Source organism: Raphanus sativus, chromosome 8 (genome assembly GCF_000801105.2).
Source record: "Raphanus sativus cultivar WK10039 chromosome 8, ASM80110v3, whole genome shotgun sequence".
In the NCBI taxonomy this organism is placed as follows: domain Eukaryota; kingdom Viridiplantae; phylum Streptophyta; class Magnoliopsida; order Brassicales; family Brassicaceae; genus Raphanus; species Raphanus sativus.
The window spans coordinates 25,306,904-25,320,189 of NC_079518.1; the positions used below are offsets into that span (position 1 = coordinate 25,306,904).

Here is a 13,286-nt window from a genome sequence, read left to right on the forward strand (position 1 = left end):
TAGCTTAAGAATCTTGGAAGAGTTTTTTGCCGTTGCTACTTTGCTAATCTGATTAAGCAAATTAGAAAAAGGAAGCAAACTCAATTATCAATAGTTTGCTAGAATTAATAATGGGAATTCGGCCAAAACAATCCTGAAATTTTCTAGAATTGCCAAAAGAAACATGAACTTTAGCGTTGACCAATAAAAACACGAACTTTTCATTGATTTTAGAATATATTAACAATGTTTTCGTTAACTTACCAATTTAGCACGCCATCAACAAATTTAATAGAAAAAAATAACATCGTTAAAAGTTGGTGTTAAGTGAAACGACGTCGTTTTGAAATGAGATGAAACGACGTCGTTTTACATGATTTGAAAATAAAATCAAGTAGACCATTGGGTTCGAACCCTGGTTGAAAATAAAATCAAGTAGTGGTACATTCATTGTAAGTACTAACACATTTACTTTTATATGGTACTGATTTTGAATATAAAAAAAATTATCTTAAAACTTTAAAAGATCTTTAAAATTTCTAAAATTGAAAAAATAATTCCAAAAAAAAATTTCATTTTTTCGGATTATTAAAAAAATTTGAAAAATAAAAAAAATTCGAAAAAATATTCCAAAAAAGTTATAAAAATTTTCAAATCTGAAAACATATAATCAGAAACTATAAAAAATTTAAATAAATAGTAATAATTTTATATATGTATATATATTTTTTTTTGTTCTGATTATATATTTTCAGATTCAAAATATTTTATAACTTTTTTTGAAATTATATTTTTAGTTTCAAAATTAATTTTATAAAAAATTTCTTTATTTTCATATTTTTGGAATTTTAAAGACCTTTTAAATTTTTAGAGTATTTTTTTTATATTCAAAATCAGTAACAAATAAAAGTAAATGTGTTAGTATATACATTGAATGTACCACTAGTCTAGTGGTAAAATTCATTGCCATTTTATCCAAACAACCTGGGTTCGAAACCCTTTCTCTTCTTATTTTTATTTTCAAATCGTGTAAAACGAAACGACTAAATTATTTAAATAAGTCAACAAAAGTTTAGGTTTTTATTGACCAGGTAAGTGTACATGATTCTTTTGGCAATTCCAGAAATGTTCAGGATTTTTTTTGTAGAATTCCCGTAGTTTGATTGTCGAAGTTTAAATTACGACATCTTTGGTTTTGTTCTTAAAACCAAATCATACCATCGGATCAAATGTTATCTTACATGTTTAACGTTTTGATGCCAATGTAAAATGTTATGTTTCAGGAAGAGAGCGAGGCATCAAATAAAAGAGTAAATGGAAAGAAGAAAAAGACCACTGAGCCCTAAAAGCCAATAACACATACACATAAAACAGATATCAACTCCAAGCTCTTCTGCTTCCACGGTCCCTAAATCCTCCAAGCCCTGTTCAAAAACCACATACCAGAGATTAGAAACCTTTGTATCATCTAGTGAAACCAGAACACATTAACTGTGAATATACTAAAGCGAAGATCTTTGCTCGTCTTTTTTTCTTTCTAGTGATACTGACCTGGAGGAGGAGGAGCTGTGCTGCGACCCATTGATGCTAATTCGTGGCTCACTTTCTGTCCAGCTTCTTCTAGTATGCTGATAAGCTCTTTGGCGAACCTCGCATTTGCAGCTGTGAAGAAACTGTAAGCTGTTCCTTTCGCCCCAGCTCTACCAGTTCGTCCAATCCTGTGAACATAATCCTCCAGTGATCCAGGGAAGTCATAGTTTATCACATACTTCACATCCTTAACATCTGTTGTTCAAAAACAAAAGAGGTTTATTAACTAAAGAGAGTTGATGCTGCACACAGAGGAGAAAGCATTAGTACCTAGTCCACGAGCTGCGACGTCTGTAGCAGTCATTATAGGACTTTTCCCTGATCTAAACTCCGAGAGTACCCAATCTCTCTCGGCTTGACTTTTATCACCATGTATTGACAAAGCAGGCCAACCATCCATGCGAAGCTGCCGAGTGATTTGGTCACAGCCCTTTTTGGTGTCAAGGAAGACAAGAATTCTGCTTCCATCCATTATGTCTTCAAGCAACTTCACCAACCTGTACAAAACGCCACAACAGTTTACGTTTACAACAATGTCCATGACTAGTGAGATGAGAGAGAGAGAGAGAGTATATAGGTAGGTAAGGAGACGTACTTGTTATACTTTTGGCTTTCGGAAATGACATCAACAATCTGACGGATTGCACGGTTAGCTTTTAAATCAGAAGATCCTATTATAACCTGCACTTAAGACCAACGAAGCCTGCTAAGTTTCTGTTGACAGCTAAGCACATATGAAAAGAAGAAAACAGAGAGTGTCTCTTACTTTGTATGGGTTATAAAGAAACTTCTTAGAGAGCTGTTCCACCTCCTTAGGCCAAGTAGCACTCCAGTACAAAGTTTGACGATCTGGCCGAATCTGCACTCACAGGTTTTCAAAAGATTGTAAAAGACAAAGCAACTAGAATAAACACATATTAGGCTGGCTGAAACAGAGGTAAGTAAACGAACATGTGAAACAATTTTTCTGATCTGAGGGTCAAACCCCATATCCAGCATTCGATCAGCCTCATCCAAAACAAGATAAGTAACCCTCCGTAGGTTTGTGTTGTTAGACTCCATCATGTCTATTAACCTCCCAGGAGTAGCTATAACAATTTCCACACCTATATTCATAATCACACATCAGAATGATGTTATAATGACCAAGAAAAGCTAATAGTTTGAGAAATTACACCCAAAAAATTAACAATTTACCTTTCTGGAGATCACGCACTTGAGGCCCTTTTGGGACACCACCGTAAATGCAAGTGCTCTTGATTTTTGACGATGAACCGAACTTAGACGCTTCTTGCTGTATCTGCACAGCCAGTTCACGTGTCGGAGCAAGAACCAAGACGATTGGACCATCCCCAGGAGCTGGTATAAAAATTACAAACTTCACATCAAACAAGAACAAAAAGAAAAGTCGACAAGTCGATCATGAGGCGTTACCTAAAATTGGTTGAGCATTCACATGGACTATGGCAGGTAGCAAGTAAGAAAGAGTCTTCCCAGAGCCAGTTTCAGCAATGCCAATGAGATCACGTCCCTTCAACGCCATTGGCCACCCCTGAGATTGTATGGGGGTAGGCTCAGTAAAACCAGCCTTCTTAACCTCTTCCAAAACATAATCTGGGATAAAATCAAGAAACTCTTATCAGTAGACATACATGATACACCTAAGCTCAGCTAGTCTCTCTAGGTGTAATCTGGGACAGTCAAGAAACTCTTATTACAAACAGCACAGAACTAACCAGAAAATCCAACAACAGAACATCTCCTTATTACAAACGAACAAAACACCCATTATACAGCTAAGACTATTTAGGGATGAACAGAACAGAACAGAACTTACCAGGAAACGCAACATCACGAAATCTTATTACAAACTCATCAAGATATCAAGAAACTCTTATTACAAAAGATAGAACAGCTAAGACTCTTTAGTAAAGTATAACAGAACTTGCCAGGAAACCCCCAACATAACGAAACTCTTATTACAAGCGAACAGACTACCTAAGACTCTTCACAGATGAACAGAACAAAACTTACCAGGACACTCAACATCTACGAAACTCTTATAACAAACAAAAACAACATCCATCGTACACCTAAGACTATTTACGGATGAGCAGAACAAAACTTACCAGGAAACTCAACATCTACGAAACTCTTATTACAAACAGAACAGAACATCCATGAGACACCTAAGAATCTTTAGTACTGAACAGAACTTAGCAGTAAACCCAACATCATGAAACTCTAATCAGAAACGAACACAACATCCATGGATACACCTAAGACTATCTAGGGATGAACAGGGCAGGACATACCAGGAAAGCCAACATCACGAAAGCTTTTGACAGGTTTAGGAATATCACGACCTTCAACAGTGATCTCCCTCATCCTTCGATACTCCTCCACTTGAGCCTCCGTCATAGCTGCAACAGAGGGTGACTCGACATAGAAGTTCTTCTCGAAAGGAGTCAAACCATCCAAATCTGGCTGCTTCTTTGGAGACTCAACACTAGTCTCCCTTTTACTACTAGCTGAGCTTCCGTACGCTGAAGCTCCACCAAACCCCGAGTCACTACGAGAAGAATAGCCAAAACTTGAAAATGAATCAAACTCGTTTTGCTCAAAGGTACGAGCTTGATTAAAATAATCAATCGAATCGAGTGGAGATAAGGCTGAAACAAAAGCGAGCAACAGTTACCTTCGACGGTCACGGTAGGAGGTGGAGTCACCGGTCCGGCTATCGTAACGACTCATGATCCAATTTCTCCGATTAAAGGAGCCGGAAATCTAGTAGTCGTTAGGGTTTATACAAATCAGGACGAGAGAGAGAGAGAGAATGCTCGTATTGCTAAAGTTACGGGAGGCTTGGATTAAACTTTATATAAAAGACAAATTATAGTCCGCCACGTGTACAACTGAATGTCACCGCCTCTAAACAAAGGGGGGAGCAGAACAGAGATAGAATAGAATTAGAAAAAAAAAAATGGCGATTCTATCAGTAAGCGCTAGTCTGGTGAGAGCTGCTTTAGATACGAAGCCTAAGCTCCTCCTCAGATACAATCCCAATGCGCCGCGTAACGTCAACAGAAACCCTAATTCTACCTCACCTCCACCGTCGTCGACAGTCTTAACAACAACGGGAAGAAGCGTCTCCTCCGTTTCTGATTTGCTCAAACGTCCCCCAAGCAAAGGTAACGACTTTGGGGTTGTTGAACTTGGATGAACAAGTGTTACTGATATATCTATCTTGTTACTTAAATGGTTGTCTGCTTATATTATGAAGAAGAAGAGGTTGGTGATGATTATGAGAAATGGTTTCCAAGTCCACCGAAAGTGAAGAAGCCTAGATCCGTCTTCAATGCTGCCTCCCTTGCTTACATTGGCGATTCCATCTACGAGGTTACTCTTCTTCTAACTCCACTCCACCTATGAGTTTGTGTTTTAGGTGATTTTTAAGACAATTTAATCCGTCTTGTTGTTTTAGGATGCAAGAATGTCAGAAGAATGATAGTGTTGAGAGTTTAAGACAAATCACTATCTGGATTTTTAGACAAGAGTTTTGTACTTAATCCTTTTTTAGGATGCAAGAATGTTGAGTGATGACCATGCTAGTGTTTATAGCACTATAATAGTCTCTATGAGCTTGTGTTTAGGTGATTTTAGACAAGCTCTTGTACTTAATCCTTGTTGTTTTTAGGATGCAAGAATGTCAGAAGAATGATAGTGTTTACAGCATTCAGAGTTTAAAACAGTCACTTTCTGGATTTTAGACAAGTTCTTTCTACTTAATCCTTGTTTTTAGGATACAATAATGCCGAATAATGATCATGCTAGTCTTTCTACCACTAAGATAGTCACTGTGAGCTTGTGTATAATCTTTGTTTTTTTTTTAGGATATAATCATGTTCATGTTCATAGTTACTCTGATTTTAGACAAGTTTGTAACTTAATCCCTTGTTTAGATTGCAATTTTATCAACTGATAAATATGTTACTACTGTTTATAGCGTTAAGAGATAGCAACTATGAGCTTGTTCTTTGGTGATTTTAGACAAGTTTTTATGCTTGATCCTTGTTTAGGATGCAAGAGTATCAAAGGAATATGTTAGTTTTCTAGTGTTTATGGCATTAAGATAGTCAACTATGAGCTTGTGCTTTGGTGATTTTAGACTAGTTTTTGTACTTGTCAAAATGATAGTGTTTACAAAAGTTAGGACAGTCACTCTGCTAATTCATCCTTCCGAGGTATTAAACCATTTTCTATTGGCTTTGTGAAGATATATGCTCGTCGCCATTTTCTTTTCCCTCCACTTAGTATCGAAGAATACAACGACCGTGTTCGAGCAGTCGTCCGATGTGAAGCACAAGTATGTTTTTATTTTCTCTTCTGACTATCGGTTTGCAAAATACTTTAAGCCTGAAATGTAATTTTTTAGCATGCATCTTCTCACAGCATTAGTATCGTTGTCATTGTTCTTGTTCAACCTAAACTGTTCTGTGCATTTTCCTCTTCAGTATGCTTTGCTTCACAAGCTCCTTGATGAGGATTTCTTAACTAAAGATGAAAGGTCAGTTGCAAAACACCGTCACTAAAAGGGGTTTTTTGTGTTTGAATCACATGCTACACTAAGTTCTCTGGCTACACTGTCTATTAAATCGATCTGATGAAAACGTTTTGGCGCAGAGAGATACTTCGGTGGGGAAAAAACGTTGGCTCGGTTAAAACAAGGTCAACTAGGCGTGCTGGTGTTGCGGTCTATAACAAGGCCTCATCACTGGAAACACTTGTAAGTTTTGTTGTTGTTCATAACCTGAAACTCAATTAAGTGTGGTTACAGATTTAACCTTCTAAAACTCTGTTGAACTTCTCAGATTGGCTATTTGTATCTAGCAAACGGCAAGAGATTAGAAGAAATAATGCAGAAGCTGGGATTCTCAAGTGGTTCTTCAACAGAGATAATGGTCAAGGAGGCCAAGCACAAACTATCAGCTTTAAAATAAAACTTTTATACGTATATAGCTGTATCGTTGAAAATGTTCAAAAACATTGATTCGACTTCATCAAAAACGTTACCGAGTTTTGGTGATGTTTTGTTTTAACTTTTAACTAAGTCCTAAGAGAGAGTGTTTTGGTGAGAAGGGTCCTAAAAGACCACGTAGATTGCCCTAAACCGAACTTAACCAATGTAACATCCTAAAGTATATATCTCACTCGGTCCAACTCGGACAGTCACATCCTTCTGTTGGGTCAATAAAAACGACGCCAATTTTGGGTAGAGAGAGAGACGGTGATGCCAAAAGTCCATCACACCTTTCTCTACCTGGGCCTATATATGGGTTTGAAGAGAGACTGAAGCCCATCAATATTTAGAGTCTTCTCTCTAATTTATTGTGCACAAACTCTAAACTCATCTATGTGTTTGATTGTCGATAGTGTTTAATTTTAGGTACCCCCCCCCCCCCATAATCCAAAAATCCCGGTCCGATATATCACCATATGCATACCGGTAATTTTCGGGTTACTAAAACCGGTTATGGTAGTGGGACCAAGAGCGAAGACCAGAAACAGAAACATTGGGAACGGGTGTCCGAAAGGTCGCCTGACCGCTTGTGTGAATTAGAAGAGAAGAGTCAAAGCCAATCATGACTCTTTGCTTAACGGGTACAATCCAATTACAAAGTGACAAGTGTCCTTTTGGTCTTCTACGGCTTCACCGACCTGTCGCTTTCACTTATGTCTGTATGATGAGATTCCTCTCCATGGTTGCAGTGAATCATGTCATACCATTACAAGTAAGAATTTTGTATTCACATTACTATAATTATAGTATATCAGAACTTTTTTTTTGTCAACATATATCAGAACTTAAACGTATTATTTATAAATATATAAAAATATAAAAGAGAAAATATCATTAAAAAGTAGAAGTATATAACATTATTAACATGTGTACCTTAGTTTTCCATTTGTCTTAATCAAAATTCAAAATTATCACTAGGGAAAAAGAAAAAGGAATTCAAACTTCAGAATAATTATTATGACTATTATAAGTCTATGATTAAAGGCCGAAAATGACGTCGAAGAAAAATTAGGCGCTATGGAAAAAATAAAAATAGTTTTTAAAGTTAATTATGAAGTTTAATTTGATAAATTAAAAGGACCTATAATTTTACTTCCGTTGCATGTGCGGGGGTCCACTCTGTCTTCCTAGCTATATAAGCTTGTGTATTATTTACCTATTCTTATTTCTCAATAGGCCCTATTTCTCACATACCTTTTGAATTTGATAAACATTTTAACCGTAATTATTTATCAAACCCCAAGTGATTATATAAAGATAACCTACATTTGTTATAAACCAACATGATGGGTTTTCTTGATTTAAGAAAATAAAATAAAAAAATTTAGGTTTTGTTTTATAATGTATAGTTTTCTTCATAGGTCGAGATGTCAAGATTTTAAAATGCGGAGCCACGCGTTGTTGACGTGGAGACATTGACTTGTAAATCCTTTTTGACCTATGGATTTTCGAATCTTGATTAATCATGCCTCGATATTGATGAACCTTTTGGTTAGTACTAGTGAATTGTGTTTCGTGAAATTGAAAAAAATTGTGTTTTGTGAATAAATAAACCATGTTTTATCGATGACTTTGCATATTTCGGTATTGGGTTCAATACCACCTTATATGAATGTTTGGAGTTTGGACATTTGTTGCTAAAAAAAAGGAGTTTGGAAATTTCCATTCCATGTTGGTTAACAACATTATATTGGTACAAAAGCATGCATGTTATAGATAATATATAACTAAAACACACATTTTATAGATAACTAACATAAGTACTCTGGACCTTTCTTATAAAAATACGATCTAAAGCGAAGTTTGGAAACAAAAGCGATGTAATATATTATTTTGTCTAATGCAAACAAAAAAAAATCTTGTTAAAATGATGGTATATTTTAATCTCTGTATATTGTTTTCAAATCGATCTCTTATGTATAACTTCTCTTTTTGTCAACCTCTTATGTATAATGTCTAATTACAATTTACAAATAGAATTAGACATATGATCAGAAGTTCGCATAATTATGGATGCATAGTTGTCACGAAATAGAATGCCGCTTCTTACATCAAGAAAACGAATTTGATTTCATTTTCTATATATAGCTCACTTATGACATTAACAACCGTGTATAAAAGATGAACCAAATTCGTAAAATGGTTGACAAACGAGGTTCGTATAAGGACACCATAACAGCATTGATTAATGATAATCAATAAGTTTTGATCAGTATTTGTTTTTTTTTTTTGAAGAAATTGATCAGTATTTGTTTTCATTTAAAATGTCGATAAGATAAGGAGTGTAGTGGTGTCTAGTCTACGCCCTTGGACCGACCATGGTCTACGCATGAATTATAGTTTATATTTTTTTTTTTAAATGCAAAAAATGTCAATGATTTGTCCATAGCTCGATGTATATAAAGTAGGTTAGGGCATGTGTCACTGATAATATTTTTTCGTCCACTGAACCATAGTTAATCTTTTCTCTTTAACATGAAAAGCCTCAAAACCCAATTCAAAGAATGAAAAGTGAAGCTTTATCCCTTTTAATCAATGAATCAATCATGTATAGTACTGTAATTTACAAAAAAAAAAGTCTTTTCCGTGGGTTATAGCAAAGGGTCTAAAGTTTACTTTGCATATTATTTACTCTTTATATTTTAAATTCATAATATTTTCAAATTCACATATAATAAAAATAAAATAAAATTACTATAAATATTTTATATTGCTAAATAACAATTTTTAACAACTTAAAATATATATAATTTTCGAAACAGAGATAGTATTTTCAAGTATTGTCCAGTTGATAAAATATATATTTAAGCATAGGAGTGAAAATTTTGCTCGTCATTTTCTACAACACACTTTAATTTGTTGATTATAAAATTCAAAACATACTCTGTTGATTATAATTTAGATTTGACAATGTTGTCACAAAAGTAGAAACCAATAAATTACAGATTCTGATCAAACAAAATACAGTACAATTATGAAAACTGAAATAATAAAAATTTATTAATAGTGAGTGCATGCACGAAAGCGAATTCAAACATGGCTTCTCACTATCTCGAGAAACGTACAAACTTATAATCTCCTCTTTCTGCAAGCTTTTCACACAACTGTGCGAAAGTATTTAAAATTTGGCCCACATTTGTTTATCAAAACAAAACAAAAAAGATTATAAAAAACATATTGTATGAAAAACGGTGATAATAATTTAAAAGGACAGACTGCTCTGTGCTTCTGTGTAAGTTATAAATTATTATTTATATTTTTCTTGTTTTTCATTATTATTATTACTTTACTTTCTTTTAAATTCTGAATTTATAAGCTTCAAATATCACACAAAGAGAGAAAGATAGTAGAGTTTCTTCTTCTCTTGTCCACAACCTCTCTCCCCTCTTCTTCTAGGTACTGTGGATTTACTTCCTTCTTCCTTCTTTTTTCTTTTTCTTCTTATTTTGTTATTGATTGTTGTGTGCTCTTGTTGTTTGTTAATGTTCTTTTGGAGTGTTGTTAGTAAAAAGCAAAGCCTTAAAAGCTTTCTTGTTCATGTTTGAAACGAACAAGAACAAAAGTCTGGTTCTAATGTTCAGCTTTCAAACAAACTTTCTCTCTTGACATATCTTGGACTTCGGGTCTTATTATTATTTTTGATTTTCCCATAAGCAAAAGCTTGTCTCTTGGGTCGAAGCCAACCAAGAAAGCTTAATTTAAATAGTTATATAACTCTATACATGGGTTTCAAGAATTTCTTGGATGTTTCTGCTCGAGTCTTCTTTTTGCTAGTTTTCCCACTACTCTTTGTCTGCTTTTTACTTAATACATACACATAGATCTGAAAAGTTTTGTTTTTAATATTTGTTAAGGCTTTCATACTGATGATGATGAACAAAGATATGTTATTTCATCATCAACAGCAACAAGTGGAGGAAAACATGTCCAATCTAACATCAGCTTCAGGAGATCAAGCAAGTGTGTCCTCAGGAAACAGAACTGAAACTAGTGGCTCCAACTTTCAGTACAACATTAATCCAAATCAGCAACAAGAAGAACAGTGTCCTGCTCCACAAAAGAAGAAGAGAAACCAACCTGGCAATCCAGGTAGTTTTTTTGTATTTACTCTATAAATTTAACAAAAAGAAAAGTATATTCTTTGTACCCTTTTGAATTTTGTTTTCTTTCTCGTTCAATAATTCATTTTCGGTGGTGTTAATTTTTTGATTTTTTTTTAATCAGACCCAGATGCAGAAGTGATGGCTTTATCACCAAAAACACTAATGGCAACAAACAGATTCATATGCGAAATCTGTAACAAAGGGTTCCAAAGAGACCAGAACTTGCAGCTTCACAAGAGAGGACACAATCTACCATGGAAGCTTAAACAAAGATCAAACAAAGACGTTATAAGGAAGAAAGTCTATGTGTGTCCTGAGCCAAGCTGTGTCCATCATCATCCATCAAGAGCTCTAGGAGACTTAACAGGAATCAAGAAGCATTTTTTCAGAAAACATGGCGAGAAAAAATGGAAATGCGATAAGTGTTCGAAGAAGTATGCGGTGCAATCAGATTGGAAGGCTCATGCTAAGACTTGTGGCACTAAAGAATACAAATGCGACTGTGGTACTCTCTTTTCTAGGTAAAATTAAACCAACATTTAATTTCATATGTTTTTTCTTATTTTATCAAAGATGCATTTGATGAAACTTGTGCATTCATATTTAAGTCTAAGGTTATCTACAAGGAAGAAGACAAAGATGTGTGGTGTAATGTGAAAATGAGTGACACATAGTATATGAGTAGTTTCATTTAATTTTGAACAGGACAAACGTAATAATTAACTTAAGTAGCTCAAAGAATCTCATTTAAACAACTATTTATTACTGTGGTACTTATTATTTATTTAACTTTATTATATTCATGAAAAAAATCTTCATACGGTTTTTACATTTATCGCCTATTGTTCTATCATCCTATTATTCACACGTGACACACAAATAATACAACAACTTTACATGGACCTACATGACTTTCAAAGTCGTATTGTTTATTTGAATAATTTGTAAGTAATTTTAGTTTTAATTTTTTTTTATTGTGGAATATGTGCAGGAGGGATAGCTTCATAACTCATAGAGCATTCTGTGATGCCTTAGCAGAAGAGAGTGCAAGAGCCATACCAAACCCTATTCTCATCCAATCTTCATCTCCTCATGATCATCAAACTCAACACAACATCAACTTCTCTTCTTCCTCGCAAAACATCACCAGCAACAACAACAATATCCATGCTCATGAACTTCCTACGAAGCAAGAAGAGCCACATCATCAGTTCCACAACATCCCTCCTTGGCTCATCTCATCAAACCCTAACCCTAGTGGCAATAACGCTAATTACTTCCCGCTTGCTTCTTCTTCTGCAAGCTTCCACCACTCATCTCCGGCAATGTCAGCCACAGCTTTGCTCCAGAAAGCAGCTCAAATGGGTCACTCAAAGCCAACAACTACACCAGAGGAAGAAGAAGAGAGGGCAGCGTCGTTGATGACTACAACAACAATGGCTGCATCGATGATGACGTCACCATCAGAACATGGATTCGGGTTTCAAGACTACTATATGATGAATCATCATCCTCATCATCACCACGGCGTTGGAGAAGCTTTCAACGGTGGTTTTATCGCCGGAGACGAGAAGAACGATGTGGGGGACGACGGTGGAGGAGAGACTAGAGATTTCTTGGGGTTAAGATCGTTAATGTCTCATAATGAGATTCTAAGTTTCGCTAATAATCTTGGTAACTGTATCAACACTTCTGCTTCAGAGCAGCAACAGCGATTCAGCCATCAAGATTAGGTACTAGGTCGCTAGCATATGTATAGAGATATTTATATAGTTTTAAAAATTTATTAGTGTTCTCGAAATATAATTTTCATATAAGGTTTTTATAATTCTATTTCATGATCGTCTGACTGTTAATTAATGAGTGTGGTTACACATGCAAAAATACATCAGAGAACTCTGCGTATTATATGGTGATTGGTGAATAAAATGGTCAAAGTGAAGTCAACATATTATTTCTCGCCCCTCCGCAGTCCGCACCAAAGGAGGCCACGTATAGGAATACTTCATCGTAATATTATTGAGTTGAAATGATTTTTTTTTGGTATTCACATACTTATACTTAGAGAATATTACTCCCACGAACACATTCACTACAAAAATTCGGATGTAAAGCATCGTTTTTTACTCATGTTTGGCTCGGTTATTGACTGATGCAAATGACTTACCATCAATAGATTATGTGATGTAACTATGTCTGATGCAAAGCATTGTGTCACTTAATATAAGTGATAATAATATTATCATCGGTTTGGGTAAATGATGCAAATTGGAATCGTTCCTAATAATCGACGTGCATCTAAAGTCGTTCATTATAAGTGATGGTATCATTTTCTATCGGTTAGCTAAACGGGACAATATTTGCCATCAGATGTTTTAAGCGACACCAATATATTGACATCATATAGTTTAACTGACACTATATTTCCATCAGTTTTGTTTAAATGATAGTATCTTTCCATCATCTCGCACAATCGATGCAATGATTTGCATAATTTAAATGCATGTTTGTATCATTAAAATAGGTGATTTAAA

The 13,286-nt window shown here is 34.9% G+C and overlaps 3 protein-coding genes across 5 annotated transcripts; 2 read left to right on the plus strand and 1 right to left on the minus strand.

Annotated features, from left to right (window-relative positions):
* Window positions 1-1,137: 1,137 nt before the first annotated feature.
* Window positions 1,138-4,429, minus strand: LOC108818844 (DEAD-box ATP-dependent RNA helicase 20). The gene is made up of 10 exons (XM_018591789.2): window positions 4,268-4,429; window positions 3,885-4,141; window positions 3,004-3,183; window positions 2,767-2,928; window positions 2,521-2,675; window positions 2,336-2,428; window positions 2,165-2,250; window positions 1,840-2,066; window positions 1,531-1,764; window positions 1,138-1,403 (listed from the first exon to the last, which is right to left on the minus strand). The coding sequence occupies exons 1-10, from the start codon at window positions 4,321-4,323 to the stop codon at window positions 1,357-1,359; spliced, it is 1,497 nt and encodes a 498-aa protein (XP_018447291.1). The 5' UTR covers window positions 4,324-4,429; the 3' UTR covers window positions 1,138-1,356.
* A 95-nt stretch (window positions 4,430-4,524) lies between these two features.
* On the plus strand, window positions 4,525-6,707 carry LOC108819603 (uncharacterized). Of its 2 annotated transcripts, none has more exons than XM_018592661.2 (6): window positions 4,525-4,760; window positions 4,856-4,968; window positions 5,846-5,935; window positions 6,084-6,136; window positions 6,253-6,355; window positions 6,441-6,707. In XM_018592661.2, exons 1-6 carry the CDS (start codon window positions 4,553-4,555, stop codon window positions 6,567-6,569), a joined length of 696 nt encoding a protein of 231 aa, XP_018448163.2. In that variant the 5' UTR covers window positions 4,525-4,552; the 3' UTR covers window positions 6,570-6,707. The 2 variants fall into 2 exon arrangements, with proteins under 2 accessions (XP_018448163.2, XP_018448162.2); XM_018592660.2 differs by having other exon boundaries at window positions 4,527-4,760; window positions 4,853-4,968; window positions 6,441-6,668.
* A 3,179-nt stretch (window positions 6,708-9,886) lies between these two features.
* On the plus strand, window positions 9,887-12,585 carry LOC108822857 (protein indeterminate-domain 7). Of its 2 annotated transcripts, none has more exons than XM_018596044.2 (4): window positions 9,887-10,045; window positions 10,504-10,738; window positions 10,874-11,273; window positions 11,744-12,585. In XM_018596044.2, the coding sequence occupies exons 2-4, from the start codon at window positions 10,516-10,518 to the stop codon at window positions 12,483-12,485; spliced, it is 1,365 nt and encodes a 454-aa protein (XP_018451546.1). In that variant the 5' UTR covers window positions 9,887-10,045; window positions 10,504-10,515; the 3' UTR covers window positions 12,486-12,585. The 2 variants fall into 2 exon arrangements, with proteins under 2 accessions (XP_018451546.1, XP_056848676.1); XM_056992696.1 differs by having other exon boundaries at window positions 9,938-10,045; window positions 10,555-10,738.
* The last annotated feature ends 701 nt before the right edge of the window (window positions 12,586-13,286 follow it).